The 26,236-nt window shown below is 39.6% G+C and overlaps 1 protein-coding gene across 1 annotated transcript; it reads right to left on the reverse strand.

Annotated features, from left to right (window-relative positions):
• Positions 1-24,631: 24,631 nt before the first annotated feature.
• On the reverse strand, positions 24,632-26,115 carry LOC147896620 (uncharacterized). The gene is made up of 2 exons (XM_087381677.1): positions 25,457-26,115; positions 24,632-25,338 (listed from the first exon to the last, which is right to left on the reverse strand). Exons 1-2 carry the CDS (start codon positions 25,752-25,754, stop codon positions 25,205-25,207), a joined length of 432 nt encoding a protein of 143 aa, XP_087237803.1. The 5' UTR covers positions 25,755-26,115; the 3' UTR covers positions 24,632-25,204.
• Positions 26,116-26,236: the final 121 nt, after the last annotated feature.

The following is a 26,236-nucleotide window of genomic DNA, read 5'->3' on the forward strand; positions in this document are numbered from 1 at the left end:
ATCCAACCTGTTGCACAAATCAAGAAAATTACAAAAATTAAGAATTTTCTTGATTTGTGCAATAGATTGGATATACGGTTGGGGGTGCACCCCAATCTGTTGCTCAATATACGGTTGGGGGTGCACCCCCAATCTGTTGCTTGAGCAACAGATTGGGGGATATATCCAACCTGTTCCACAAGTCAAGAATTTTCTTGATTTGTGCAATAGGTTGGATTGAGCAACAAGTTGGGGGATATATCCCCCAACTTGTTGCTCAATCCAACCTATTGCACAAATCAAGAAAATTCTTGACTTGTGGAACAGGTTGGGGAGTATATCAACCTATTGCACAAATCAAGAAAATTCTTGACTTGTAGAACAAGTTATAGCAACAAGTTGGGGGATATATCCAATCTGTTGCACAAATCAAGAAAATTATTGATTTGTGCAACAGGTTGGATATCCCCTAACTTGTTGCTCAAGCAACAGGTTGGGGGTGCACCCCCAACCTCTTACAACAGGTTGGGAGGTATATTGTACAAATCAAGGAATTTTCTTGATTTGTGCAACAGGTTGGATATATCCCCCAACCTGTTGCTCAATCCAACCTGTTGCACAAATTAAGAAAATTCTTGACTTGTGGAATAGGTTGGATATATCCCCCAACCTGTTGCTCAAGCAACAGGTTGGGGGTGCACCGCCAACCGTATATCCAATCTGTTGCACAAATCAAGAAAATTCTTGATTTGTGCAACAGGTTGGATATATCCCCTAACCTATTGCTTGAGCAACAGGTTGGGGAATATATCCAACATGTTGCACAAATAAAAAAAATTCATTGTATTTTAGGGTTAGGGTTTAGGGTTTAGGATTTAGGATTTAGGGTTAGGGTTTAGGGTTTAGGGTTTAGGATTTAGGATTTAGGATTTAGAGTTTAGGGTTTAGGGTTTAGGGTTTAGGATTTATTGTTTAGGAGTTTAGGGTTTAGGAATTAAATGTTTAAAGTTTAAGATTTACGGTGGTTAAGATGTTTTGGTATTAATTGTTTAAAGTTTATCCAACTAACCGTATATCCAATCTGTTGCACAAATCAAGAAAATTCTTGAATTGTGCAATTTTCTTGATTTGTACAACAGGTTGGATATATCCAATACTAGGTACGATTCTTTGCAAAGGCTTTACTTTAAGTAATTATAAGTCTACCTAGTTAAAGTATCCTACTTATTAGGGACAAGCACATAAGCTAAAAGCACACCGATTCATATTTTCTTACATTTATGCTGCATGGTGTATTAGAAGAAATGAAGAAGTATGTGATAAGAAATATTCATAAGAAATATGTATTCCATATCATGGATTCATACCATGGATATCTAGTGGTTGCTAAAGTAGAAAAATGATATGGATTCAATGATACTATAGTTTTGTACAAAGCCTTAAACAACGTTTAAGTCTTTTGCAAAGTATTACATATTGTAACAAAGATAAGCAAGTATGCTAAACCTCTTCCAGATTCTATGGTTTTAAATACCTACCTTGCAAATACATTATCTAATTCTTCATTCTTCAACTAACAATTATTATAACATGAAAGAAAAGCATACATGCTAAAAGTACTTGTGTAAATTTTAATATTTCCTTATTTTTTAAATTAATTCAATTCTTTGATTGAATACCTTTTTAAAATTTAAAGGTTATTTAAGAGAGATTTATAATTAAATTTTATTTTGAAGTTCTTGCGTATGCAATAGGTAGAGAGGTTTGAGTGGTTTTGAAGTTGAGAGAGAAATTTGTGTCTAATTTATTTTTTTTGAAAAATTATTGCGTGCCCAATAGGCTGAGAGAGTTTGAGGTTGAGAGAAATTTGTGACAATAGGTTGTGAGAGTTTAAGGTAAAGAGGAAAATTTGTGGGAAAAAAGATTTAATGCAAAAGATGGTTTTTTGAAGTTGTTGCATATGCAACAAGTTTTTGAGAAAAGAATCGGATTTGAACAAAAATTCAAATTTATAAAAACTTGATGCTTAGAAGTTCTTGCATACACAATAGGTTGGAAATGAACTCACCTCTTCCAACATTTTGAAAATTTTGAGAATCCTGCAACAGGTTGATGAGAGGAGAGAAGCGTGGAGTGTGAAAGAATGAACTTTGAATGAAAGAGAAAATGAAGAATGTTCTACTTATAGTGAACCTAAAAGAACTAAAAAGACCTAAAAAACTAAAAAAAGCTAACCTAAAAGCTACCCATTTTCTATAAAACTCTACTTCTCCTCATTCTCTCTCACAACTTTCCTGGAGCTCCTCCACCACCTCCCCACCTAGGTACTCCCTCCCTCCCTCCCTTCCCTTCCCCTCTCCTCCCTCCCCTCCCTTCCCCTCTTCTCTCGCTTCCCATCCCCTCTCCTCCCTTCCCACCTCCTCCTACTTCCCATCCCCTCTCCTCTTGCTTCCTCTCTCCCTCCCCCCTGCCTCCTTCCGCTTCCCCCTTCCCCTCTCCTCCCTTCCCCTCCCCTCCTCCTCTTTTCCCCTGTCCTCTCCCTCCTCCCGCTTGCCCTTCCCCTGTCCTCCCACTTTCCCCTCCCCTCCCTTTTTCCCTTCCCCTCTCAACCTACTTCCCCCTCCCCTCTTCTCCCCTCCTTTCCTCCCTCCCCTCCCCTCCCTTCCCTCTCCTCCTGCTTCCCCTCCCCTCTTCTCTCGCTTCCCCCTCCCCTCCTCTCCCCTCCTTTCCTCCCTCTCCTCCCACTTTCCCTCTCCTCTTCTCCTGCTTCCCCCTCCGAGCGGTGAGGAGGAGGTGTGGGGAGGGGAGGGGCGGGGGCGGGGCTGGGGTGGGGAGGGGAGGCGAGAGGGGAGGGGCGGGGCAGGGAGGGGAGGGGCGAGAGGGGAACGGAGGGGCGGGGCGGGGAGGGGAGGGGTGAAAGGGGAGGGACAGGGCGGGAGAGGCGAGAGGGGAGGGGAGGGGCGAGAGGGGAGGGACGGGGCGGGAGAGGCGAGAGGGGAGGGGAGGGGCGAGAGGGGACGAGCCGTGGGAGGGCCGAGGAGGGGAAGCAAGAGGGGAGGGCCGGGGAGGGGAGAGGCGGGGAGGGGGGGATTAACCCCCCCTCCCAACCTGTTGCGCACGCAACAGGTTGGGAGGGGGTTTAATCCCCCCCCCTTCCCCCCCTCTCCCCTCTCCCCTCCCCTCCCCTCCCCTCTTGCCCCTCCCCTCTCCCCTCCCCCTCACCCGTCGCGCCTCCCCGCCACGGGACCTCCCGCGGCAGGGAGGCGCGAGGGGCGGTGGGGCGAGGAGGAGAGGCGAGAGGGGGCGAGGGGGGCGGCGGGGAGGGGAGGCAAGAGGGGGCAGCGGGGAGGGGAGGCGAGAGGCGGGGTGGGGGGGAGGGGCGGGGGGAGGAGAGGCGAGAGGGGGTGGCGGGGAGGGGAGGCGAGGGGGGGGAGCGGGGGTGGGGGGAGGGGCAGCGAGAGATGAGGGGAGGGGCGGGGGGAGGGCGGAGGGGAGGCGAGAGGGGAGGGCGAGGGGCGGGGGGAGGAGGCGAGAGGAGGGGGACACGAGAGGCAGGGGGAGGAGGCGAGAGGGGGGCAGACGAGAGGCGAGGCAAGAGGCGGGGGGAGGAGACGAGAGGCAGGGGGAGGAGGCGAGAGGGGGGGAGGGCGGGAAGGAGGACGGGAGGGGCAGGGAGGAGAGGGGAGGGGAGACGAGAGGAGAGGGAAGAGGCGGCAAGGCGGGAGGAGACGAAAGGGGTGGGCAGATGGGAGAGGAGGGGAGGGGAAGGCAGGGGATTAACCCCCCAACCTATTGCCCACGCAAGAGGTTGGGGGGTTAATCCCCTGCTCTTCTTAAGTGGGGGTCCTTCGGGGCTTTTAAAAACTAAAAAAATAAATTTAATAAATTTAATTTTAAAAAAATTAAAAAAATGAAAAATAAATAAATTAATTAATTAATTAAATTAAAAAAATTAAATTAAATTTTAAATATATAAATAAATAAATCAAATAAAATAAAATAATTTAAAAAATAAAAAAATTAAATTGATAAATTTAATTTAAAAATTAAAATAAAATTAAAAAATTTTAATTTTTTTAGAAAAAATAAATTTAAATTTAAATATATAGATATATAAATAAATAAATTTAAATAAATAAAATAAAAATTTTTACAAATCAAATAAAATTAAAAAAATTAAATTAAATTCTTTTATCTATGTTTTTAAAATATTTTGAATTAAATTATTTATGTAGAAAAATATTAGATTAAAAAATTGTATCTAGAAATATTAAAAAATATTTTTAAAAATATATTTAAACATTTAAAATTTCAATTAATTTTTAATATTTAAATATTTAATTAGCAATTTTTTTAATATTTTGAGTTTGAAAATCATTGTTATTCTCATTTTTTGTTTTTGATTGCTTTACAGAAAACTATGGCTTCGAGTTTTGGTTCCAAGGTGTCTTTCAAATATCTTGAAGATGCTTGGTATTTTATGAAGCGCAAATCAAAGTATTTTTTGGTGATCACTATCGAGAATGTGTCAAGCGTGAAATATTCTCCAGAGGCAGTAAGAAATGGTGGCATGGTCTCAACCATCAACATTAAAGAAAACAATTTGATAGAAGTTGTGTGCAAAGGGAAGAATGACGATGTGGTCTACAAGTTACGAGTTACGCACAAGCACTTCTTGAAGCCCTTACCAGATTCAATTGAGGGATCCCAAGAATTACTTAGTGCCGAAGCATTGAAGAAAATATGGAATGCATCTCCAAGTGGTGGTGGTGTTGTACCTTCAGCAGCAATAAGTACGCCATTTATAACATGTAACCCTCAAGTTGTACCACCAATATCTGTGGCGATAACTATGGTATCTCCGGCAAGAGTAACTACAATATCTGCAGTAGTAACTATAGTATCTCCAACTATACCGACACCATCGACTGCTGCAACTACAGGAACAAGAAGTGATCGTGGAGCAGATTCAAGTTCCACAACTATTCCCCGAAAGAGAGCAAAAATAACTCCTCCACGTGCAGATCCTTCAAGTGCAGGTTATTTAAAACCAGGCGAAAAATTGGATAGTGATGATCAGGAGGATCTGCAAGAAGAAGATACAAGTCTCGCAGAATTTTCTATAAGTGTGGCAGACTTAAACGGTCCCCATGCTACAGTGAGAAAAGACAGTAGCGGTTTCTTAGACTCCACCAAACTTTGGATCAATGAAAGTGATAATTTTGTTCTTCTCGAGCACTGTGAGTAGGTGCATACTAATGATTTAATTAATTGAAGCTTTCGTTTCTTAAGATCCATTGATACATGTACTTAAGCATAATTTCATATATATAATTGGTGGCATTTGGCACCCATCTTCAATGTAGGTGGTTTCTCATCCGAATCGTTCTAATCCAAGATGGTGGTATGTGATCCAAGTTGCACCACGAAGTAAGAAAATTTTTTAAGATAGAGATGTGGATATGGAGATGCCACTACCAATGCCGGATCCAATTGATCCAGATGGATCTAGCGAAGAAGATGAAGGTCACAATATGAGCCAAGAGGAAGATGCGCATGATGATATCATATGGGAGGAAGATGGAGATCATGATATTGAGGAAGAAGATGGTGATCATCAAGAATCACCACACTTTATTGAAGAAGATAATCAAGTACTCTTAGGTGAACGTATGATGCTAGAGTACAATGATGATATAGGAGATCAACTCGGTATAGAGTTAGAGATAGGCTTGTTTGGCGTGTTAGACTTGTGAAGCCGTTGATGTAAATGCTTTTCATTGATTTTTTTCATCTCAAACTTGAACATGAATATATGAGCTTCAAAGGCTTAATATACATGCTCTTGTACTTTTATTCTCTCAAAGGATCAAACATGTATGAAAAGTAAAAAAATTGTGGGAAAAACTATCTTTTAAGGTCGGTATGGGAAAAAAAACTCTCTATAAAACATCGCTATAGGAAACGACCATTACCAATCTGATAAGGGTTGCTATATAGCGACTTTAGGCAAATGTCACTATAAAACGACGTTTTCCTAAAGTCGCTACATATTTTGCATTAATGTGTCCAAAACGTTAATACTGCCATGTGTTGGCATCTCATGCATTTCCTCTATTATGACCAAACAACTAACTGGAATTCCACCTTTTGTGAAATTCACCAAGGCATTGTCAACCGAGTGGCTTGTATGAGAGTTTTGTCTATCCAAAGAACTCATTGATTGGTATGGCCTTACTTTGCTTTCATTGTACAACTCAAAGAACACATTGCCTTGTAAATCCTTGAGCTAAGCTATACCATTGCAAAAAACTTCAACTAGCCAATGGGGTCCATTCAAACCCAACTTGAAATTTATTTTGATAGGCCCTAGCTTTGCATTGTAGACTAACACAGGCATACCCTTCTTCAAATTCTTAGGCACAATGTGTCTATCATGCCAGGCCTTCCTCTTGCACTGTATCACCAACTGTGACTAGGCTACTCGAAGGCGTAACTCATCCAGGTGGCTTAGCTGATGCAATCACCACTTGATTGCTTTTGGGTCATCTAAGTGATGCTTGGTAGTAATTTTGAGACTCTATACAATAAATTCTAAGGGAACAACTACTTCCAAGACAAAGGCCATACAAAAGGGTGTAAGATTAGTAGCCACCTTGTAAGCAGTCCTATAGGCCCACAAAGTAGAATGAAGTTTTGTATCCCATTCACCCTTAGCTGATTGGATGGTCTTAGTGAGGATGAGCTTAAGTGTCTTGTTTGTTGACTCAGCTTCACCATTGCCATGAGGATAGTAAGTAGTGGAGACCATATGCATGATTTTGAATTCCTTTTTAAGAGACTACATCACATCATTAAGAAAATGTGTACCTTGGTCATTATTTGGTTGTTTGGATATAAATCAGAGGTGTAGTGGCTAAGGATTGCACCTCTTTTGGTTTCTTGGATGATTCCTTGATTTGTTGAGCAAAGAAATCACGATAGTATGGAGCTATTTGCAGTAACTCAGAAAATGTCAAACTAACCTGCATATTCTTAAATATTTTCCAGATTTGGGCTAGCTCTGTGCTAGATTCTTATGAAGCACTTGGTTTTATTTCATTTTGCCTTAGATCTTGAGGCTTCCCATCTCTCAGTAACAGACTGCTGAGTCTGCTCGAATATCTCCACTGTTGGAGCTTTACCTTTCAACTCCCTTGAATTTCGGCTACCAAATCCTTTTAACCCTTCCAATTGATGTCTTTACTCAAGGCATCTATGTCTTCAAAGGTTGCCACTAATCCTTTCGGTTGAGTGACCACTTGGGCATTAATTTTTTTTTGGTAGGTGGGCTACAACTGCTCAACATTCTAGATCCACTTCTTTTCTTTCCATGTTATTCTTGAGAAACTTCAAATGTTCAGCCCATCTTAGACAGTCAGAATGCATATGATTCTCTCCACAACAGAAGCACTTGATCTTAGATGGATTGGTCTTCTCCTTACCATTCTCACCTTTGTCCTTTTGCTCGAGACATGGTGGTTTACCATTCGATGGTCGAGCATCAATTGCCACTTGGTTTGTTGACACTTGAAGTTTTTAACCATTGAATCAACAATCTGATACATCATGCCCAAACTTGTTGTAGGTGTTACAATACTTAGTCTTGTATTCCTCTTCCACAAGTCCACCTCTAGAACACTTGTTACACCATTTCTCATTGTTATTTGGATTACTTCGAATGGCCAATTCTTTTAAGGCCTTTTTTAGCTCAGTTTTGAGTTTGTATTTCTTTGCTGGCATCTCCTCGGTATCAATGCTAGCATCTTTCTTCTTTGCCTTGTTCTTTGAGCCTTCACTTTTCTCCAAAGAAAAATCTTGGTCTAGTAGTTCCTCATAGGTTCTAGTTAGATTGACTACTCTGGCTTGCGCATATCAACCTGGGTGCAACCTGTGGTCAACCAGGCTCACATAGACTTGTCATCTAGAACCCTACTCAATTTGTTGATGAGAGCTTGCATTCTAAGCACAAAGTATTGAACAAATTCTCCTTTATTTTTCTTCAAATCACTTAACTTTGTCCAAACATCTTCTTCATTGATATCCTGCTGAAACCTTTGTAGGAATGCTTTGGACATTACATACCAATCGAGGAAATATCCAATTGGAAACTGATTGAACCATCTCTTAGCATTTTTTATTAAGGTACATGGAAAATAATCTTTGTCTATTGCTGCACCATTGATGTGACATCAATGGTTGAACAACATATGATTGGTATGTCATGGTTCATTGCACCATTGATGTGACATACCAAACTTTGCAAATGACTGTAGGACCTTCATCATTGGTGCCTTCGAAATTTCACCTTGATGTTGGAGCCAGACTTAGACTTCTTTGCTCCAAAACCCGAGTAAGCAGGCCTTCCACTCAAAAGGACAGAGTCACTAGCCCTCCATTTGTCACATAACTACCTTCATGCATGTGACATCATTGTAGACTCTCCCTCAGTTGGTTGGTACTATCTTCAGGCCTTAGAGGTACAGTGCGATGTACGCCTTTTTGCCAAGTAAAATTTCTATCTACTATGAGAAAAACTTGGGAAAATTGCCTTAGTTGTTCCAAATTCACCTCGGTTCATTGGGGACATCTCTCTCTATCAGAAGCATGCTTGTCGGTTTGTTCTTTATCCTTTAGTCGTAGTAGCTGGTCTTGTATCTTCATATTTTCTTGATGCAATCCCTCTGGAATGACGGTTGAGTATTGTCGAAGGTACTCTCTTCATTTTCCAAGTTGGTCTTCTCATTCATTCTATTGTTCTATTGAGGAAATGGCCATCCACTTGAAATCCCAGCTCTCTGTAGATGTCAAACTCCACTTGCCCCATGATGGGACCTTCATCCACCAATCTTTTGGATCACCTCAGCCCAACACCATCGTTCCATCCTTCTGGCTCCATGTAGTAGTCAACTTCCACCCCTGGGGTAGCATAGCAAAGTCTCTCTCCTCATGCTCACATCACTCCTGTTGGCTTGTGCCTGCTGAGATATGGTGCCATGAGCATATAATTAGAGGCTAAGGTATGGTATAGGAAAGAATTAAAGTAGCCACCCTAGGATGTGGACCACAAGATGTGGAGATGTGGATCAATAATATCCACAAGGAGAGATGTGGATTAGAGGATCCCACAAGTGTTGACTATTCAAAGGGAAATCTCTATATAAGAGGCCTATCATGTACACACATTGGAATAGATTGAGTGTTCCATACTTTTTGTCTCTCTCCCCATGGTTTTTCATATTTCTTTATGCTCATTGAGTGATAGATTAGGCTAGTACGATCCGCACTTTGACAACGCCATCCTCCTTTGGGTGTTGAATTTTGGTTCTAAGACCACTCCATTTCTCATGGTTAGATGTAACCAATTCCTTTGGCTCAGGTACTCTTCATGCATGGCTACGTAGCTTCTCCATTTTTTCAAGTGTGTTAGCCAATTAAGGCAAAAAGTATCCAAGTAGTAATCTGAATACTCTCTGTATCCCATACGCTGGTCTTTGAGCACACTACCAAATGATGCCACTCATTTGGAGTCACTTGGAGGAATTTCCTGTTGTATCCCACGATTACCAGTAGCTGTCTTACTTCATCATTGGTTAACATTAACCCTTGGGGCGCCAACTCTATATGTAATATGTTACTACCCTCGTCCAAAATCCAGGGTATGGGGGGACAAGGTCCATATATAATATGCATGGATTTCCTTTAAAATTTTCAAATATGCAAGGGAAAAATATCTAAATTTCATGTCCCGCCTCCCACAAAATATAAGGTATATACCTTGAAAAATATGCAAGATTTTAAAATTTGTATATATTTTTCATAATATGTGAGGCCCAACCGGGGGGGGGGGTCTTTTGGATGAGGGGGGGTAAAACAAAAAATACACTAAAATATGAAAACCCATCTCCTTTCAAATTAATGTAACTTTTTCATGTGTCACCTAAATTTGAAGGTGTAAAGACATATTGTAAGCTCTTTTAGTGTAGAACACAACCATATTAATTTGAATAATTTCTACTCATGGCATATTGTTAAATTCATCTCATACTCAAGATTTTGATAGGCTTTCTTACTAAAGGGAGTTGGCGCCCTAGGCATGAACCTTTCTAGCCTCAACACTGACCTTACTAACTCCAATCTCTAAATCTCCTAATCGACAGCTTATCAACTCGTAATTCAATCGACACTTCCCTAGTAGGATCGTCAAAAAGGCTATCTCAAAAAAGGTGCTTGGTGTCAACCCAACCGGTGCTGTGCTCAATGAAGATGCCTTCTCTTGCACTCCTTAAGATGGCATGCTCGGGTGCATAACATATGACAACAATTACACTCAAAGGTCAGGGTTAACTATTGTAGGAGAACCATATGATGACAGGAGAATACCGGGTCTTACATGCACACTCAAGAACACTTAAAGGAATACATAGCGCAACACAACAATAGAGTTGAGTACATAGGCAAACAACAACTTGTATTAAATCACTCAAACTATCTTGAGTACAACCAAGCCACCTTGGCTTGCAATGAACACCCCCTATCCTAGCAAGCTTAGGTCAAAGGAATGGAACTTGGCACATTGCTCTCTTGTTCTCTTCTCTTCCTGTTACAACCATATCAATCTACCTTTAAAAATCACCTTCTAAATGAATATGTGTCTAGTGCGCCAACCCGCATCTATTGATTGGTGTAATGTCGCAATCTCTTGCACCTTCACTCAAAAACTAGTGCTCAGTTGAGATTCCACCACTTCCTTCCAAGGTCGGCACTTAGTGACCACAATCGTGCTCCATGTTAGACTAACCTGTGGGCTAACACATCGTTAAAGTGAAGGATTCATGTAGACCTCAAGGATTCATTGTTAAAGTGAAGGTTCTACAGATTAGCACTTCCATGAGGAGATGATGTATGAGCTAAGATAGAAGCAATGTTGTCTAAAAATGCAATTGAGCATACCAAGTATAGAGTCAAAACATGCTTTTAATTGAGAGTGGCATGAAGGATTAGATGATCAAAGAAAAAGTCCTAAGTCAGACCACACATCAAAATAACAAGGCTAGACAAAGAATGGCAAGGCTTAGAGTTAAGGCACACACCTAACCACAAGTGCAGCCATGCATGATAGGAACCACTGTGTAGTCCAGAGTGGAGGATTGCCCCAAATCAAGAACATAGATGTGGAAAACCAAGAAGCCTTAGACATGGGAGTCTTTGATCAAGAAGCCCATGAGTCTAGTGGGCATAGCCCCAAGGATCTCAATCCATAAAGATTAATCTTCAAGACTTCAAAGAGCATAAGGCAAAGAACCCTATAGTGACATGCAATATTTTCTTTGAGTGTGCACCATCAATGGGTGTACAACCAAAGGATAGTACATGAAGTAATTCCTGTGCACATTAATGAGAACATCACATAGGTGGTTTAATTAATTGTTCAAGTTTGGCATCACATGACAAAAGATATCTTGAGGAATATCCACCAAGAAGTCAACAAAGAGGATGTTAGAACCAAGCTCAATGACTTGATGTAGAAAAAGGGAAAAGAAGTTCAAGATTTTGTATTGTGGTTAAAAGACCTAATCAATCAATTGAGTAGATTTTGAGAAGAAAAAATAGTGCATACTTGGCTATTGAAGTGGGACACTAATGGATCTCTATTCATTGGATATAGTGAACCCAATAGAAACCTATGAGGAACTTCTCAACAGAAACCTATCAGGAACTTCTCAATAGGGCCATTGCTCTAAAGAACAATGTCACGATCAAGCCAAAGAAAAAGAAGAAGATCAAGGGAGAAGCCATCTTCTTGTCTCCAACACCAAAGAAAGAAGCATTTGATAGCACAACTCAAGAAAGTTTTGCAAGAGCTAATCTGATGAAGGCTTGAAGTCAACAACAAGAAGTGGTGCAACAAATGTTCGTGTGGTGACCACATAGAAGAAGCAGAGTGCCACACCAAGTATTGTGATACCTATGTAAAGCATAGCCATGATAGCTTAGAAGTGCTAGTATAGTAAGAAGTGGAAAATTTCATGACCAAACGATGATAGACCATGACTTCCCAACCAAGAAAGAGGAATAAGTTTTGGATTGAGAAGCTAGTAAGGAGACCGAGGCGAAGAATCTTACCAACTAAGGCAAAAATACAAATGTTACTTCTATGCAGAAGTGGGCCATGTCAAGAGAAGATGCAATCTATGGAAATAACAAATCAAACTTGTCCACAGTATCTCTAAAAGGAGAGAAGTGGAAAGTAATGTGGATTGCTAAGTAATACTCACAAAAGCTCCTAAGATAGTGGATGCCAATGCAATCACTCATTCCAAGGGAGAAGCAATAGATTAAGAAAAGATCCATAAAGAGAAAGATATCAACTAGAAAGACAAATCAAGGTTAGTGAAACTATCAAGGGAACAAAAGGAAAAAGCACCTATAGTGAAATTCTAAGAGAACAAATCCTGAGCATGCTTCAAAAGTCCAAGGGGAACCAAACTTTGGTTGAGAAACAAGAAATAAACATGTCACCAAGCACTACACATAACCCAGATCTAAGTCAAGGCAAAGAGATGTGACAAAGAATGGGAAAGACCTAAGCTTAATAGTAGAGGATCTATTACAACTACCCCCATACTTTGTCACAAGTTTTTTGCAAGATAATTTGCATCACAGCTTGAGACAAGAAGAACGTACCCATGATTGATTTACTGACTACCATTTTAGTGATTAACACCCTAGTGTTAGATGAGGTGATACTCATCGTCACAATCAAAATAAAGAAGAAAAGAACACAATGCATCATTCGGTTAATGGGGGATCAGGAGCCCACATTATTTTTGAAAGCTTGGTTAAGAACTAAAGTTGAAATATTTGAAGCGATCTCCATTCGGGGTAAGAATGGCAAGTTAATGGCTAGTGGATCCTTGAGGAATTCTCTGGGATATGAAAATCATAGCAGGGTGTACTACATCATGAGCCTAATTGCTATAGCCATAGAAGAAAATGCATATCCACCATTGCTTTTTGGCAAGGCCTTGTCTCAAGAGTGCCAAAGTTTTCCATGGTTGGGGCTCTGAAGTGATGACAATCAAAATTGGGGAGAAAGAGGTGAAGATATAACCAACCCCAATAGGATCTTAAAGAGCTACAGACCTAGGACCTTGAAGTGGAAGACCAATTCCTACAAGACATTAAAAGAAGGATGATGGAGATGATCATATATCTTACCAATGGGTTGGATCAATATCTTCCAAGTGGCAAGCAAAATGGCAAAAGGGCAGAGCAAAATACCTCCAGTTTGAGCACTACTCTGACGATCTAATGACTAAAATAAAATTGGCCAAGCCAAAGGTCACAATAAGTTGACTCTACTACACAAAAAACCTAGTTTCCAAGCCCACAACTTAGGCACAAAGGAAGAATATCAAAATGTAAAAGTGAGTTAGAATATGATAATGGATCAACTCAACAAAGTATTTATTCACAAGGGAGTTAGAAGATGATGCAAAATAAAGTAGTTTTTTCACAAGTTTGCATGGAGCTACACCAATTTAAGAGGTGGATCAACTTAAGAAAATAAAGGCTTAAATCACAATATCTAAAATTAGGCATGAAGGAAGAACCTTGGAATGTAAATTGAGTTAGACCAAGGTTTTATTCAAAAGTTTAAACACATCCTTGCATGGGGCTACACCACCAGCATAAGAGGTGTACCTCCCAAGATCTACCAAATCAAACTTTGATTGTGGTAATTGACACCGAGGTAGTACAACAACAAAGGTACATGATGAAACCTAAGAATGCTAAGAAGCTTAAGGCCAAGCTTCACTAACTAATCATAGTAGGATTGATTATACCAGCAACACATTGATTGATTGGATGTTTCCAATAATGGTGGTCCCAAAGAAGAATGGGAAACTCTGAGTATGTGTGGAGTATAGAAATTTGAATTCCTAGAACATAGCAAACCCATTCCCCATCCCCTTCATGGAAAACATCTTTGACCAAGTAGTGGGCCATGAAATAGTACTCATTCATGGATGGGTATAGTGGTTACAATGCAAGGCAAAAGATTTCTATAATCTTACCAATTGCCAATATCACTGACCAAAATGTTGAAACATGGACATGGACAAGAAGCATATGGACAACTTTCACTTTTTCTTTTGCTCATAGACCCAAAATTTACCATGGGGTCATTAGCACTGTGTCTACAAAATTTTGAAAGAGGAGGTAAGTATGAGTATGGTGCTCTTGTACATTATTATTTAATCTTTCATGTTGGCTTCTCAACTGTGTAACCTCGAGGACAACCCTATAATTTCATCTTCCAACACACAATTTGGTTAGGTGTAGCTGAGTCAGACATTGAAGCTAACATTTTCCTAGAACAACACAATATTTTTAAATTGATATAATATTGGGCACCATCTTCACATAAGAAAAATGAAAATGAGGAGGAAGTGTATGCAAATTGTTGGGAGAAGTTTTGTTTGTGCAATGACAAGGATCCTATGGGTTGTGAGCAAGAAAATTTAATAATTTGAAGTGGGGCACCAAAAGGAGGGAAGAAGACCAAGAAGGTCAAAATTTTACCTATTATGTGAATGAGAAAGTAGAAGAACCTAGTAGGAGTTATTGAAGTAGTTGATAAAATTTAAGATAAAACTATAATTCAATGATGCTAACGTGTTTTTGTGTTTAGTTGGCTAAGTAGTTAAGCTAATTATTTTTTATAATATTGAAACATCTAAGAAAATATCATTACCAAAATTAATGAAACTTTTGACATATTTTCTCAATAGAGTTAAATTAATGACATGGGTAAAGATAATATGCATCCTATGGGTTGCATGAGCATCTACATCCACCTGATGAATATGTCTGCATCTAGTGCCCCAGAGTCGGGCATATTTGATGCCCATGGTTGTGTAGCAGGGGTGAGTGCAGTGAGTGATGAGCACAACCAATTGTTGAGAACGTGGTGCAGGAAGCAGCGGCAAACCATCCAGATGTGGAGCTCATCTTTTTGGATACGACGGGAGCATACTTGCATGTGTTAGAGCATGCCTCTGATTACGGGTTCACTAACGTAAAGGATGCTTGCTTTGATTTGGGTCCTGCTCTCTTACGGAACAGCCACACTGCCCCCGCCTCTGCCACTCCTTCCATCACGCCTTGTTCTGATCCCAGCACTACGTGAGCTGGGACGGCATACACATGACGAACGCCATGTACAGGGCCATGACGGACCTCTTCCTCAACATGGGTTTCTCCTCTCCCTCACCCAATTTCCTCACCACCGCACCCTGCAGGCAGCAGCTCCAGTAGGATCGTCAGCATACTTATGGTAGATGGATCTATTATTCTGTTTTGATTTGAAGTATGATATCTATATAGCTCTATTCTGTTTTGATTTCAAATATTACGGAATCCCCAGTGACTAGTCACTCTCTTCTCAGCACAACTGCATCTCCTTGCTCTAATAGCTTAGGCCGTGGGTGTCCCCCCTTGTAGTGGTCCTTTTTTGAGGATGACCAGCCCTTTAATATATCTGGCATTTAATTTATTTTTGGTCTGCCCTCACAGTAGCCTTAGCAACGATGAGATTTTGGCAAAGCAAAAATTAGGCATTTCTTGAATTTTTGGAAGTGCATTTTTCCTATTGGCCTCTTCTTCATTGGACTTGAATGCACAGTTCTTGAATTTTTGGAAGTGCATTTTTCCTATTGGCCTCTTCTTCATTGGACTTGAATGCAGACTTTAAAGTGGTTGACTTTCTCTCTCTCTCTCTCACCTCTCTTTCTCTCTCTTCCCTTCTTTATCTCCTCAAGTCTTCTTACATACGATCTCCACCTTTTATCCCACACACCCCCTTCTCTCTCTCTCTCTCTCTCTCTCTCTCTCCCCTTTATCTCCTCCTTCTTCACACCATTTTAGTGGATTCCTTTTTGTTTACTTTTTTTATCTTGGGCAGGCCTTATGAATGATTGAATATCATTCACCTTGTTATTTTTTTAAAAAGTTGGGGGAAGCTTGTTTTTGCAATAATACTAGAGACCCATTTTGTTAAAAGTTTTGATTGTGGAATATTTTTGTGGTTAATGGATATGATAGGGTCTTGACTCTTGCGTTCTAGTTTCATTAAGGTAAAGTTCTAAGTCTTGGTCCATATTTCTAGAAATAGTATATTAAATCCCAAGAATAGTTTGATGTTCATTGCTACGTATTCTTCAAAATGTTGTATATATGATTCCATGTCATGAACAACCAAGATAGTCTTTTTTGTGTTATTCCTTGTGCACCATGGATTGTTCTTGCTTCTGTTCATTGTACTAATCCTTGGTAACCACTAAATCAATGCATGCCATGAAGGGAAGGGAAGGAGCCCAAGTACTTGAAGGACCACATTTTACAAAATATTAGAACTCAATTGATAGAAACAAATACAGTTTCAATTGGGCCAATTGAATTATTTAAGCAAGCCTAAGGCATCTTTTAAACCAACAAAGAGGATAAACTTTTCTAAATATAACTATCTAGGAGGATTTAAGTGCATCATCTGGGGAGGGGCATTGAAGAGATTGTGCTAGAGCTAGCTTGCACTTTCACAAAAGAGCATGATGTAGAGCGTCAATGACTATTTTGTAGCAACTTATGATCTTGGTTAGATGGCACCCAACCTAGTTGCTTCTGGTACATTTAATAACTAACTAGCTCAGGTGTTGATGCTCTCGATAAACCCCATGATATGCTCCTGCATGTCTATTTCAATTTTGAAGAGCCTTTAATCCTTCTTTTTTTAGGACAAACTTGCATTTCAAATTAATAGGTCTAACTAGATGAGAGTAAGAGTCTGTATCTATGGCCTTCTTAGATGTCTTCTTATACCAAATACCTCCAACCACTACTTCTTACTTCTCATAAGTTGGGCCCAATGATCCATAAATGCTTCCATCACCTTATGTTTTGCTTGCATCTAACCTATCCATAGGGGCAGAGTTGACATACAATAAATAGAGCCTCAACAACAGCTTAGTGCATAGAGTGATCCATGAGGTGAAGGTGGATTAAGTGGAGAGGACATAGCGATATGACTGTAGCACCATTAAAGGGACACAAAATCTACATAGCATATGAGGCTTTTCAGACAACCACCTTTATCGCAAAACATGATAGCTTTCCTTCTTTTTCAGTGTGTGCATCATGGGAGATTCTAACGAGTGTGAGGCCATTGCAATTGTGAAACAAGGAAGCTATGCCAAGCTTATCCTGGTTCTTGTACATGATGGCTATGTCAAAGAGATAGATAGTGGACTGCAGGTTGGGGAAGAATTCGATGACCTCACTAATGCGCTAGCAGACGGGGGAAACTTTGCAATTAAGGTTACATCTGAGGAGAAAAAGAAAGATGACCCTTACTTTGTGTTGCAGTGTGCATACAATTTTGGTACATCATGGGCATCTTGCAACTTATCTTGAGGGCATGCTAGCTTATGTCAATAAAGAGCTTTCTTAATAACGGTGCCACATCCGTCATGTTCCCCCTTTCCATGGCTAGATCCAAAGAAATAACTTCCCCCTTTCCCTTTCCCTTCCCTACTAGAGATTGGCTTTAGTTATATTGCTATCTCTTGGGGTTAGGATAGGGATACTCAAGGTGTGCTTAAAAGGGGAAAAAAGAAATTGTAGTAAGGCTCTAATCAAAGAATATGGATGCTTTAAATCACAAAATTATAGAACTTGAAGAGAATGAGAGGCTACAGGATGCTCAAGAATGTTGTAACGCACCTTCCTATCATTTCCCTGCAAAATCAATTCTTCAGTATCCCACTTTTGAACAGCCTTCACCTTGCGTAGCCAAGGCCTTCCCAAAATCAATGGATAGGCACGTGCATCTGGCTTGGTAGGGATCACCTGAAAAGTAGTCGGCACAGAAATTCCACATACATCCACTTCTAGATTCTTCACAACTCCCAAGGTCTTAACCCTAGTTTTGTCAACCAATTTGATGCGATAAGGAGAGGTAGTACTAGAGTATTTTAAATCAGCATCTATCATGGTCTTCTCGCTCATGACATTAATCGATGCATCTCCATCAATGTACACACATTAGAAATCACTTGACCATCAATGATAACATCAACCATACGTACATCATCACCAACATCTATATCTACCTTTTGAACAACAGAAATGGCATTTTCTTCTTTTTCTTCTTTAACACTCTTGTGCTTGCTAGCTTTCCCCATTCCTTCCATAGTTTTGGAGACAAAGCAAGTAATTGACCAAAGGTGATATGAGCTTCCTTTTCTTTAAGGTCGAACAACAAGTCGTAGCTTCCAATGCCTTGTCCTGAAGGAAAGTATGGCTGGCTAATTCTCCTTCTAGATGCCTTCTTTTTCTTACTACGCCCTTCCTCTTCCAGATGTTCCTCATCTACTTCTTCCTTGCTTTCTTCTTCTTCTTTTGCTTTACCACGCCCCCGTTTAGCCATCATTACCTCTCTTTCCTCATCCCCTAAAGAAGCTTCTAACAAGGATACTTGTTTTTCTTCTTTCTTTCTCAATCTAGACACTTGGGGCGATAGTGACCTTTTTCATTACATTCATAGCAAGTGACCCCACTCTTATCTCGAGGCCTATCCTCACTCTTTGGTGCTCTAGGTTGTCGTGCATTAACCAAATGCAATTTCAAATTAGCAAACTTTGCCATCAATTGGGAGATATTATTTTATAACTCAGAGGACTTTGGTACCTAAGGAGTGCCCATTACCTTCACCTTAGAAGTTGAAGGTGTTGAAGACACAAAAGAGGATTCGATCTTTAGAGAAGCTTCTTTGTTGGTCACAATGCGAAGTGCCTCCACGTATGTTGTTGGATCTTTACTCATTACTTTTGAGCGAAGAGGAGGCTCCAAAGCCATAACAAATTTGCTCATCTTTAAGTGCTCCATCCTTACGAGACTTTGAGGGACCGATGATGCAAATGCCACAGCTCGCAAAGCTACCCTTTTATACTTTGTCCATAAAGTTTCATATCGGATTGCAACTGCAAAGACCATCTCACCCTCTCCTTGATCGAACCAGCTCAATTGCAACATCAAAACCTTTGGTGACTCCACTGCCCCAAATCTCTACTTCATTGCAGCCACCACTTGGTCCCAATCCTCCTTGATAGAGTCCGGCAAGGCCTCATGCCAACTCAAGGCTACACCTTCAAGAAAATCAGGCAAAATCTCCGCCCGATCCTTCATGGACCATCTAGAAAGCCGGCATCCTCGAACAAAATCCCGAAGATAAGACTCCGGGTCTTCCCCTTGGGTCCCTCGAAATAGTGGAATCTTCACCATGATGAAACACAAAAGGGAAACACCAAGATCCAAATAATATCCCAAACAAGATACCACAGAGCCTTAGTATACCAAGACCAACTTATTATGCATAACCACTTGTTGAAAACCCTCCAGAATGTGATCCTCATCAATAAAGTCTTCAAAAATAAGTGACCAACCAGCACCATGAAAACATTGTGTATACATGCATTCAAGAATCACCCTTGTCACAATTGGAAGTGCACATAACAGCTTCAAGATATTATACTCTTCATCATTTGCATAGCAAAAGAAGTTGAAAGCATTGAGAATCACCACTCCACTGTTAAAGTCAAAAACTACCCAACAGGGATGTTTTTATCGAAGGTATAGAAATATAGTATTATAATATACTGGCGAAATTTTTCATAAATTATTTATAAAAGTTTCAAAGAATTGGCGAATTATATCTTTTGTTAGAATTTTTGTTTCAAAACTTGGCTAAATATTCTAAGGCATTTAAAAAACTTTCTATTTTCACAAATATACTAAAAACTAGTTATATTGAAAACTCTGTCTTTTTCGTTTTACATAATTTCAAAATACATGAAATAGCTAGCATTTAGGATACTGTAGAGTATGCAAAACATAAAATTGTTTAAGGATAATGAATTTCCTTCAAATCCAATGGGAAAAGAAATTTCTCAAAGTCTAGTTTAAGTAGTCCAAAAAAGCTAATTATAGCCTTTTCTTTTACAGCTTGACTTCTAGAGTGCTAATGCTCTATCATACGGAAAGCTACTAACATCATAAGAACAAGAGTATAATCTCAAGCTAAGATCTAAGTTATCATCTAGCTTATTACGAAGCTTATTCTTCAAATAACCGAGAGTACTAAAACGCCTTTTATCCTCGACTGATGAGCCAAGAATAAAGGTTTGACATAAATCAAGCTTGAAGTACTCAGAAATGTTATCTTGTAGGAATGTACTGCGAGAGAGCTCATTCCAAAGCCGAACCATCGAACCTTGCATTTGAATATTTTTCATTGAATTACTTTGCTGGTGCATGACTTCTCCAAAAAGGGAAGACTGTGAATAAAGCTTTCCAAAATCCAACAAATCATTGTACTTTATATTGTCCATGTCAATGTCCCGTCCAAAGTGTTTTTTGAGGGCATCCAAATGATTCTTTAGACCTGCTTTGATACATTCAAAAGATCCATTGACCCAAAAATGTGAAAATATGATGATAAATGCTTCCATTAGGTCATTTCGAGGAAACCTACTTCTAATCTCATCTACCACTACTCTTGCAACTTCACTAAGAGCATTTTTCACTGTTTGTACTTTCTTTAAAAAAGCCTCTATTTTAATGTATTGTAGTCTTTGTGTCATTTGTTTCCTCTCCTCATCCTGAAAACCTGATTGTTTGCACGAAGGCAAACATATCCTTCCTGATCACATGTTAAAAGTGAGGAATCCACATCTAAGTCTATTAAACTTTTCCAATCTTTAAACAATTTCTCGTCTTAAAAACTGGAGCTTGACTTCTGATCGTATGCTGTTGTTATACTCAAATTAGTGAGTTTTATTGCCTTGACATATTCATTGATATAAATATCCTTCGATTACGACATTTTACTCAACATATTCATTTTTTCTAAAAGTAAAACAATTCCACACAATCCTAATATCGGATCTATGTTGATTAGTTTATGATACAAAATATTTACATTTTCAACCTCTTCTTCTGCCTCCATGTGCATTAAATAGACCAAAGTCTTGTATTCATCCCATAATCTTTTCACTGACTGAACCAAAAATATTCATCTAGTATTCACATTCTTCAAAATCTTCCTCCCATTTGAACCCAATGCTTCTACAATAACTCTAAATTGATTGTATCTTTTTGGACTCTTACAAAAGTAAGAGTAGCTTTTTTTAACAGACGTCTCCATTCGTTATATAGATGAAAATGTGGACACAACTTTGTAAGCTAGATTTATGCGATGAGCCATACAATATATCCCAACACAGTAAGGAGCATATTTTATTTCTATTTATACAGAAACCATTCCGACAACCTTACAAGACTGAAGCACCATCACATGCAAAACAAACAAGTTTCTTGACCATCTAAGACTCTATCACGCCTCCATACTCTTTTAAAGCTTGGATCAAAACTTGCACTAAGTTATTAGCATTGGATTCTGAATTAAGTTTGTGTACATGTAAAAAATATGATTCTCTTATTGTTTTCTACCACGTTCAAATGCATTCCCAACCACGATGTTGTGTCCTCATTAATATCATTTGCAAATGTTGGGTTCCTTGCGCATGCTTCATTAAACCGAGCCAAGACATTCCCAATGTTACTCTCTACCCATAGCATAACATCACTGTCCCATTTTGTGATCCCTACAAGATGCTTCTTGTTAGGATCCAAATCTACTTGACGCCTTGTATTCAAAACAACTTTGCTATTTAGAGTATGCAATCTAAAAGTGCTTTCTATGGTCATCCCCATCTCCTTTATACTCATGTTATTTATCTCTACAAGCTCATTTCGAAGGACTTGATTGACATACGTCCATTGTCCTTTAGATAACTCAAAATCAATAGCCTTATGCTTAGATCCTTCCATCCCTAAGCCATATGTAGGATCAAAACAAAAATAGTTCTAAATGTTCACACTTTGATAGCCATATGGACTAGCATGCAGAGTCCTTCACGGACCTCTTCTAGGAGGACTATTTTACTTTGAGTTTGAAGGGGTTCTCCCTTTTTCTCAGAGATTTCTATCGGATTGAGATGGCACTATCAACCTCAATCCTTTCTTTTTGGCTCTTGAGCTTTTCGTGCATTGCATGATGTATCCCGTATGGAGCTTGCTCTAACGGTTTTTCTTTAATACTTAATAGAAGTCTCTTTTTACACCAAAAAAAAAAAAAGGTTCTAAATCTAAGAAATGAAACAACTTTATCATAGCCCAACATACATGAAATTGATATCAACTTATTAAAAAAAGAAGGATCACATCACATCATGCATACCAAACAATAATGCATATGCATATTCACAACATAAACTTTAAAAAAATAAATAAGCATATATTTCTGCAAGTTGTCAACTAGAACTAAGGAACTTGGTCCTAAGTCGTGGTGCCTCTTAGCCCCCTGCCTTGTGAGCGCAGGAACCAGACACCACTTCCTGAACCAATCCCTTCTTTCATGTTTGAAATCATAATGCTACACTACATAAAGCATGCCAAACCAATTTTAACTTGCTCTATACAATGCAACAATAAATACATTAAAAAAGAAAGAGCACATCATAGACAATGATGCATATGCATATTCACAACAGAAACTTTTAAAAAATAAATAAACGTACATTTCTTCAGCTTGTCAACTAGATCTAAGAAACTTGATCCTAGGTCGTGGTGCCTCTTAGCCCCTTGCCTTGTGAGCGCAGGAACCAGACACCACTACCTGAACCAAGTCCTTATTTCATGTTTGAAATCATAATACTACACTACATAAAGCATGCCAAACCAATTTCAGCTTACTCTATACAATGCACCAATAAATACATTAAAAAAGAAAGAGCACATCACAAACAATGATGCATATGCATATTCACAACAGAAACTTTTAAAAAATAAATAAGCATACATTTCTTTAGCTTGTCAACTAGATCTAAGAAACTTGGTCCTAGGTCGTGGTGCCTCTTAGTCAACCTGTCTTGTGAGCACAGGAACCAGACACCACTTTCTGAACCAAGCCCTTATTTCATGTTTGAAATCATAATACTACACTACATAAAGCATGCCAAACCAATTTCAACTTACTCTATACAATGCACCAATAAATACATTAAAAAAGACTTGCTACCCATGTGACAGCAGATCTGTTGCCTACATGTCAGCCTTAATTCTATAGTCAATCCTCTACAGCTACTGGCTATGGTGTATGAAAGACCAGATAGAGATTACACATACCAATTTTTAGTAGCACCCAAGCTTTAAGGCATCTCCTTCTAAAGCATGCCAAAACAATTTAACTTGCTCTATACAATGCAACAATAAATACATTAAAAAAGAAAGAGCACATCACAGACAATGATGCATATGCATATTCACAACAGAAAATTTTAAAAAATAAATAAACGTACATTTCTTCAGCTTGTCAACTAGATCTAAGAAACTTGATCCTAGGTCGTGGTGCCTCTTAGCCCCCTGCCTTATGAGGACAGGAACCAGACACCACTTCCTGAACCAAGCTCTTCTTTCATGTAATGCTACACTACATAAAGCATGCCAAACCAATTTTAACTTACTCTATACAATGCACCAATAAATACATTAAAAAAGAAAGAGCACATCACAGACAATTATGCATATGCATATTCACAACAGAAACTTTTAAAAAATAAATAAGCATACATTTCTTCAACTTGTCAACTAGATCTAAGAAACTTGATCCTAGGTCGTGGTGCCTCTTAGCCCCCTGCCTTGTGAGCGATGGTTATGGAATTAGTTCACCTTGCTTCCCTATTCCTTGGCTAGATTGAGAATGTTATGGTTATGTGTTGTGTTTGCCTCCATGGTACCTCTTGCAGACATTAGAAACTAGGTCCACACAAAGGCCTAAGATTAATCCTTATACATGCAAGGGAGATAACCATTTGGGAGGGTCTACCCTATTTTTTGTAAACCTCGACCCTTAGGCACTCTTGCTAGCATGTGATCCTAGCCATAGATTTATCCTTGACCACCATGAGATGGCATGTGAAACTATGTGACTAGATGTATCCTTGACATAGCATGAGGCAAACCCTTAAGGGGGGGTATGTTAGGAGCTTGGGGAATCGTGTTAGGAGCTTGGAGATTCAGTGCTACAGACGAATCTGCAAGGTCGGTGAAAGCTTTGGACAGATGGCAATGCAGCAACCTCCATCTCGAAGCACGACCACTTGCACACATAAACACACACCATTATGCACGCACGCACGTGCACACGTACATAGACATGCACGTGTGCATGCATATGCATGCACTCTCGCAGGTGTACATGCACACCCGCACATTAAAGATGCATTCAGTTTTCTTCAATTGACTTGCATACAGAGAAAACTTGAATGTGCATCCACAGTGCTCCTCTCAATAATTCACAATTATGCCATGCCAAATCGTTTTTAATCCCCAAGCATGACCAAATGAACAAGATTAAAGAAAAGCATACATTTTTATCAATGAAAAGTCAAACATAGAAAGTAGAAAAAAGAAGTTAGTGCGTGTACCTCTTTGCAGTCTTCGTTTTGCTTTTGATCATACAAAAGAGGAAGAACGAGAAGAAATGTTTATGGCAACAATCAATCGCTTAATACATGCACACACATGCACACACATACACACACATACCTTACATGTATATTCATAGTTCTTATATATGCAGAGATGCTAATGAAGAAACAATTCCATACCCTGCAGCACCGTTGCCCACTCTCGTTTTGTGGCACTCCGTTCTTCTGGACATCCAAAGCAAGATTGAGTGTGCCATTAATTAAAGAAGTACATTTTGATTGCAAAGACTTTGTCTCTAGATTAACTGTTTGAGCACCATCTTCTACAATCTCTCGCATTGTTGCCAAAAACCCAGACATCTGTTGCGTAGGGATTTCTGGCCAAGTTGAGAAAAGGTTTTTCCAATCTTGGTTGTGACCAAATGAGGATTTCTGGTCTATTCCCATTGACACAGAAGCAGGAAAACATGTGACCATTTGAGCAGAATCCAAGAATTGCTCACATTACTGGAAAGATAATATGGAACATGACGACAAAGCAAGTGAATTTCACATTTTTCTGGCAATTGAGATGTTTAACCTGAGATAATCATACCAGTCCCTTGTTTCACTTCCTCTGTAGAATTGGCTGCTGCCGACAAATCCTCACCATCCCAGCTTGGATAGATGTGAAATCTCACATCCCCTTTGCAAGCTTGCTCATTGGTTTCTGTATCAGAAAACAAATGTGGCAATTTGGTCAGAATCCAATGATTGCTCATGATTGCCTTAGATGCTCAACTAATTAGTGATTGAACTTTTGATTTTATCATGCGGTGTACTGATACCTGTGCTTTGGCGTCTGATTGATTTAAATCCGTCTCCAGAATTGTCTGCTAATAGATTCTGACCAGTTAAGCTTGGATATTCCCGGCATCCCATGTTTTCTTTGGAAGGTTGGTTGTCAGCTGCTGTGTCTGACTGCAACAAGTGGTTATGAATATTATCTCCACTCTCCTGCGACTCATTTGAACTTGAGTCAGCTGCACACACTAAACGTGGAAGAAGCTTCTGTGCGGCCAACAGACGCGATGAAGGCTTTTTGAAGACACCCATTTCAGAATCTGATAAATGCTCCAAATCCATGTTTCCTCATTTTGAAACCTAGTAATCTGTGCCCATTGATAGCCTTTACATATCAAAGATTAAATTGTTTCTTTGTTATATGTAAAAGGATCCACTGTGGTCACAGCGGGCACTGGTACAAGGAGAGTAAAAAGGGATTATGAAGAGTAGACTGTGTGCAGGGTCACTAAATGCAGAGCGCAAGAGGATGTATTGAACTGCAAAATGATCAAGTGGCGCTGGTACAATTGGGTATTACCCAAAAACCTATCCAGTTCTAATGTCCTTACCCAAAAAAATCATGTCCTCAAATTCTGACTGTCAGACTAGCAAGAGCTCCAGTAATAGAGAATGAAAACCCCCATGTATTACATAGCTTGAATCTGAGCTTGCACAAGGCCGGATTAAATTTTTTTAATATAGGTAGAACAATCCTAAGTGATCTTCTCGTTTGGAAGGATTCTTATCATCTGGTAAGCCCTTGCATTTGAAAATGTCATCAT

This window comes from Dipteris shenzhenensis, chromosome 11, assembly GCF_047967505.1.
Source record: "Dipteris shenzhenensis isolate YYH24624 ecotype China chromosome 11, Dip_SZ_1.0, whole genome shotgun sequence".
Taxonomy (NCBI): domain Eukaryota; kingdom Viridiplantae; phylum Streptophyta; class Polypodiopsida; order Gleicheniales; family Dipteridaceae; genus Dipteris; species Dipteris shenzhenensis.

Bases quoted from the DNA above. Each gene is read 5' to 3' on its own strand.
- LOC147896620 (XM_087381677.1), bottom strand. From the start codon at position 25,754: ATGGATTTGGAGCATTTATCAGATTCTGAAATGGGTGTCTTCAAAAAG. The intron at 25,339-25,456 runs GTATCAGTACAC...TTTCTGATACAG, and splicing joins AATCAGACGCCAAAGCACAG to AAACCAATGAGCAAGCTTGC.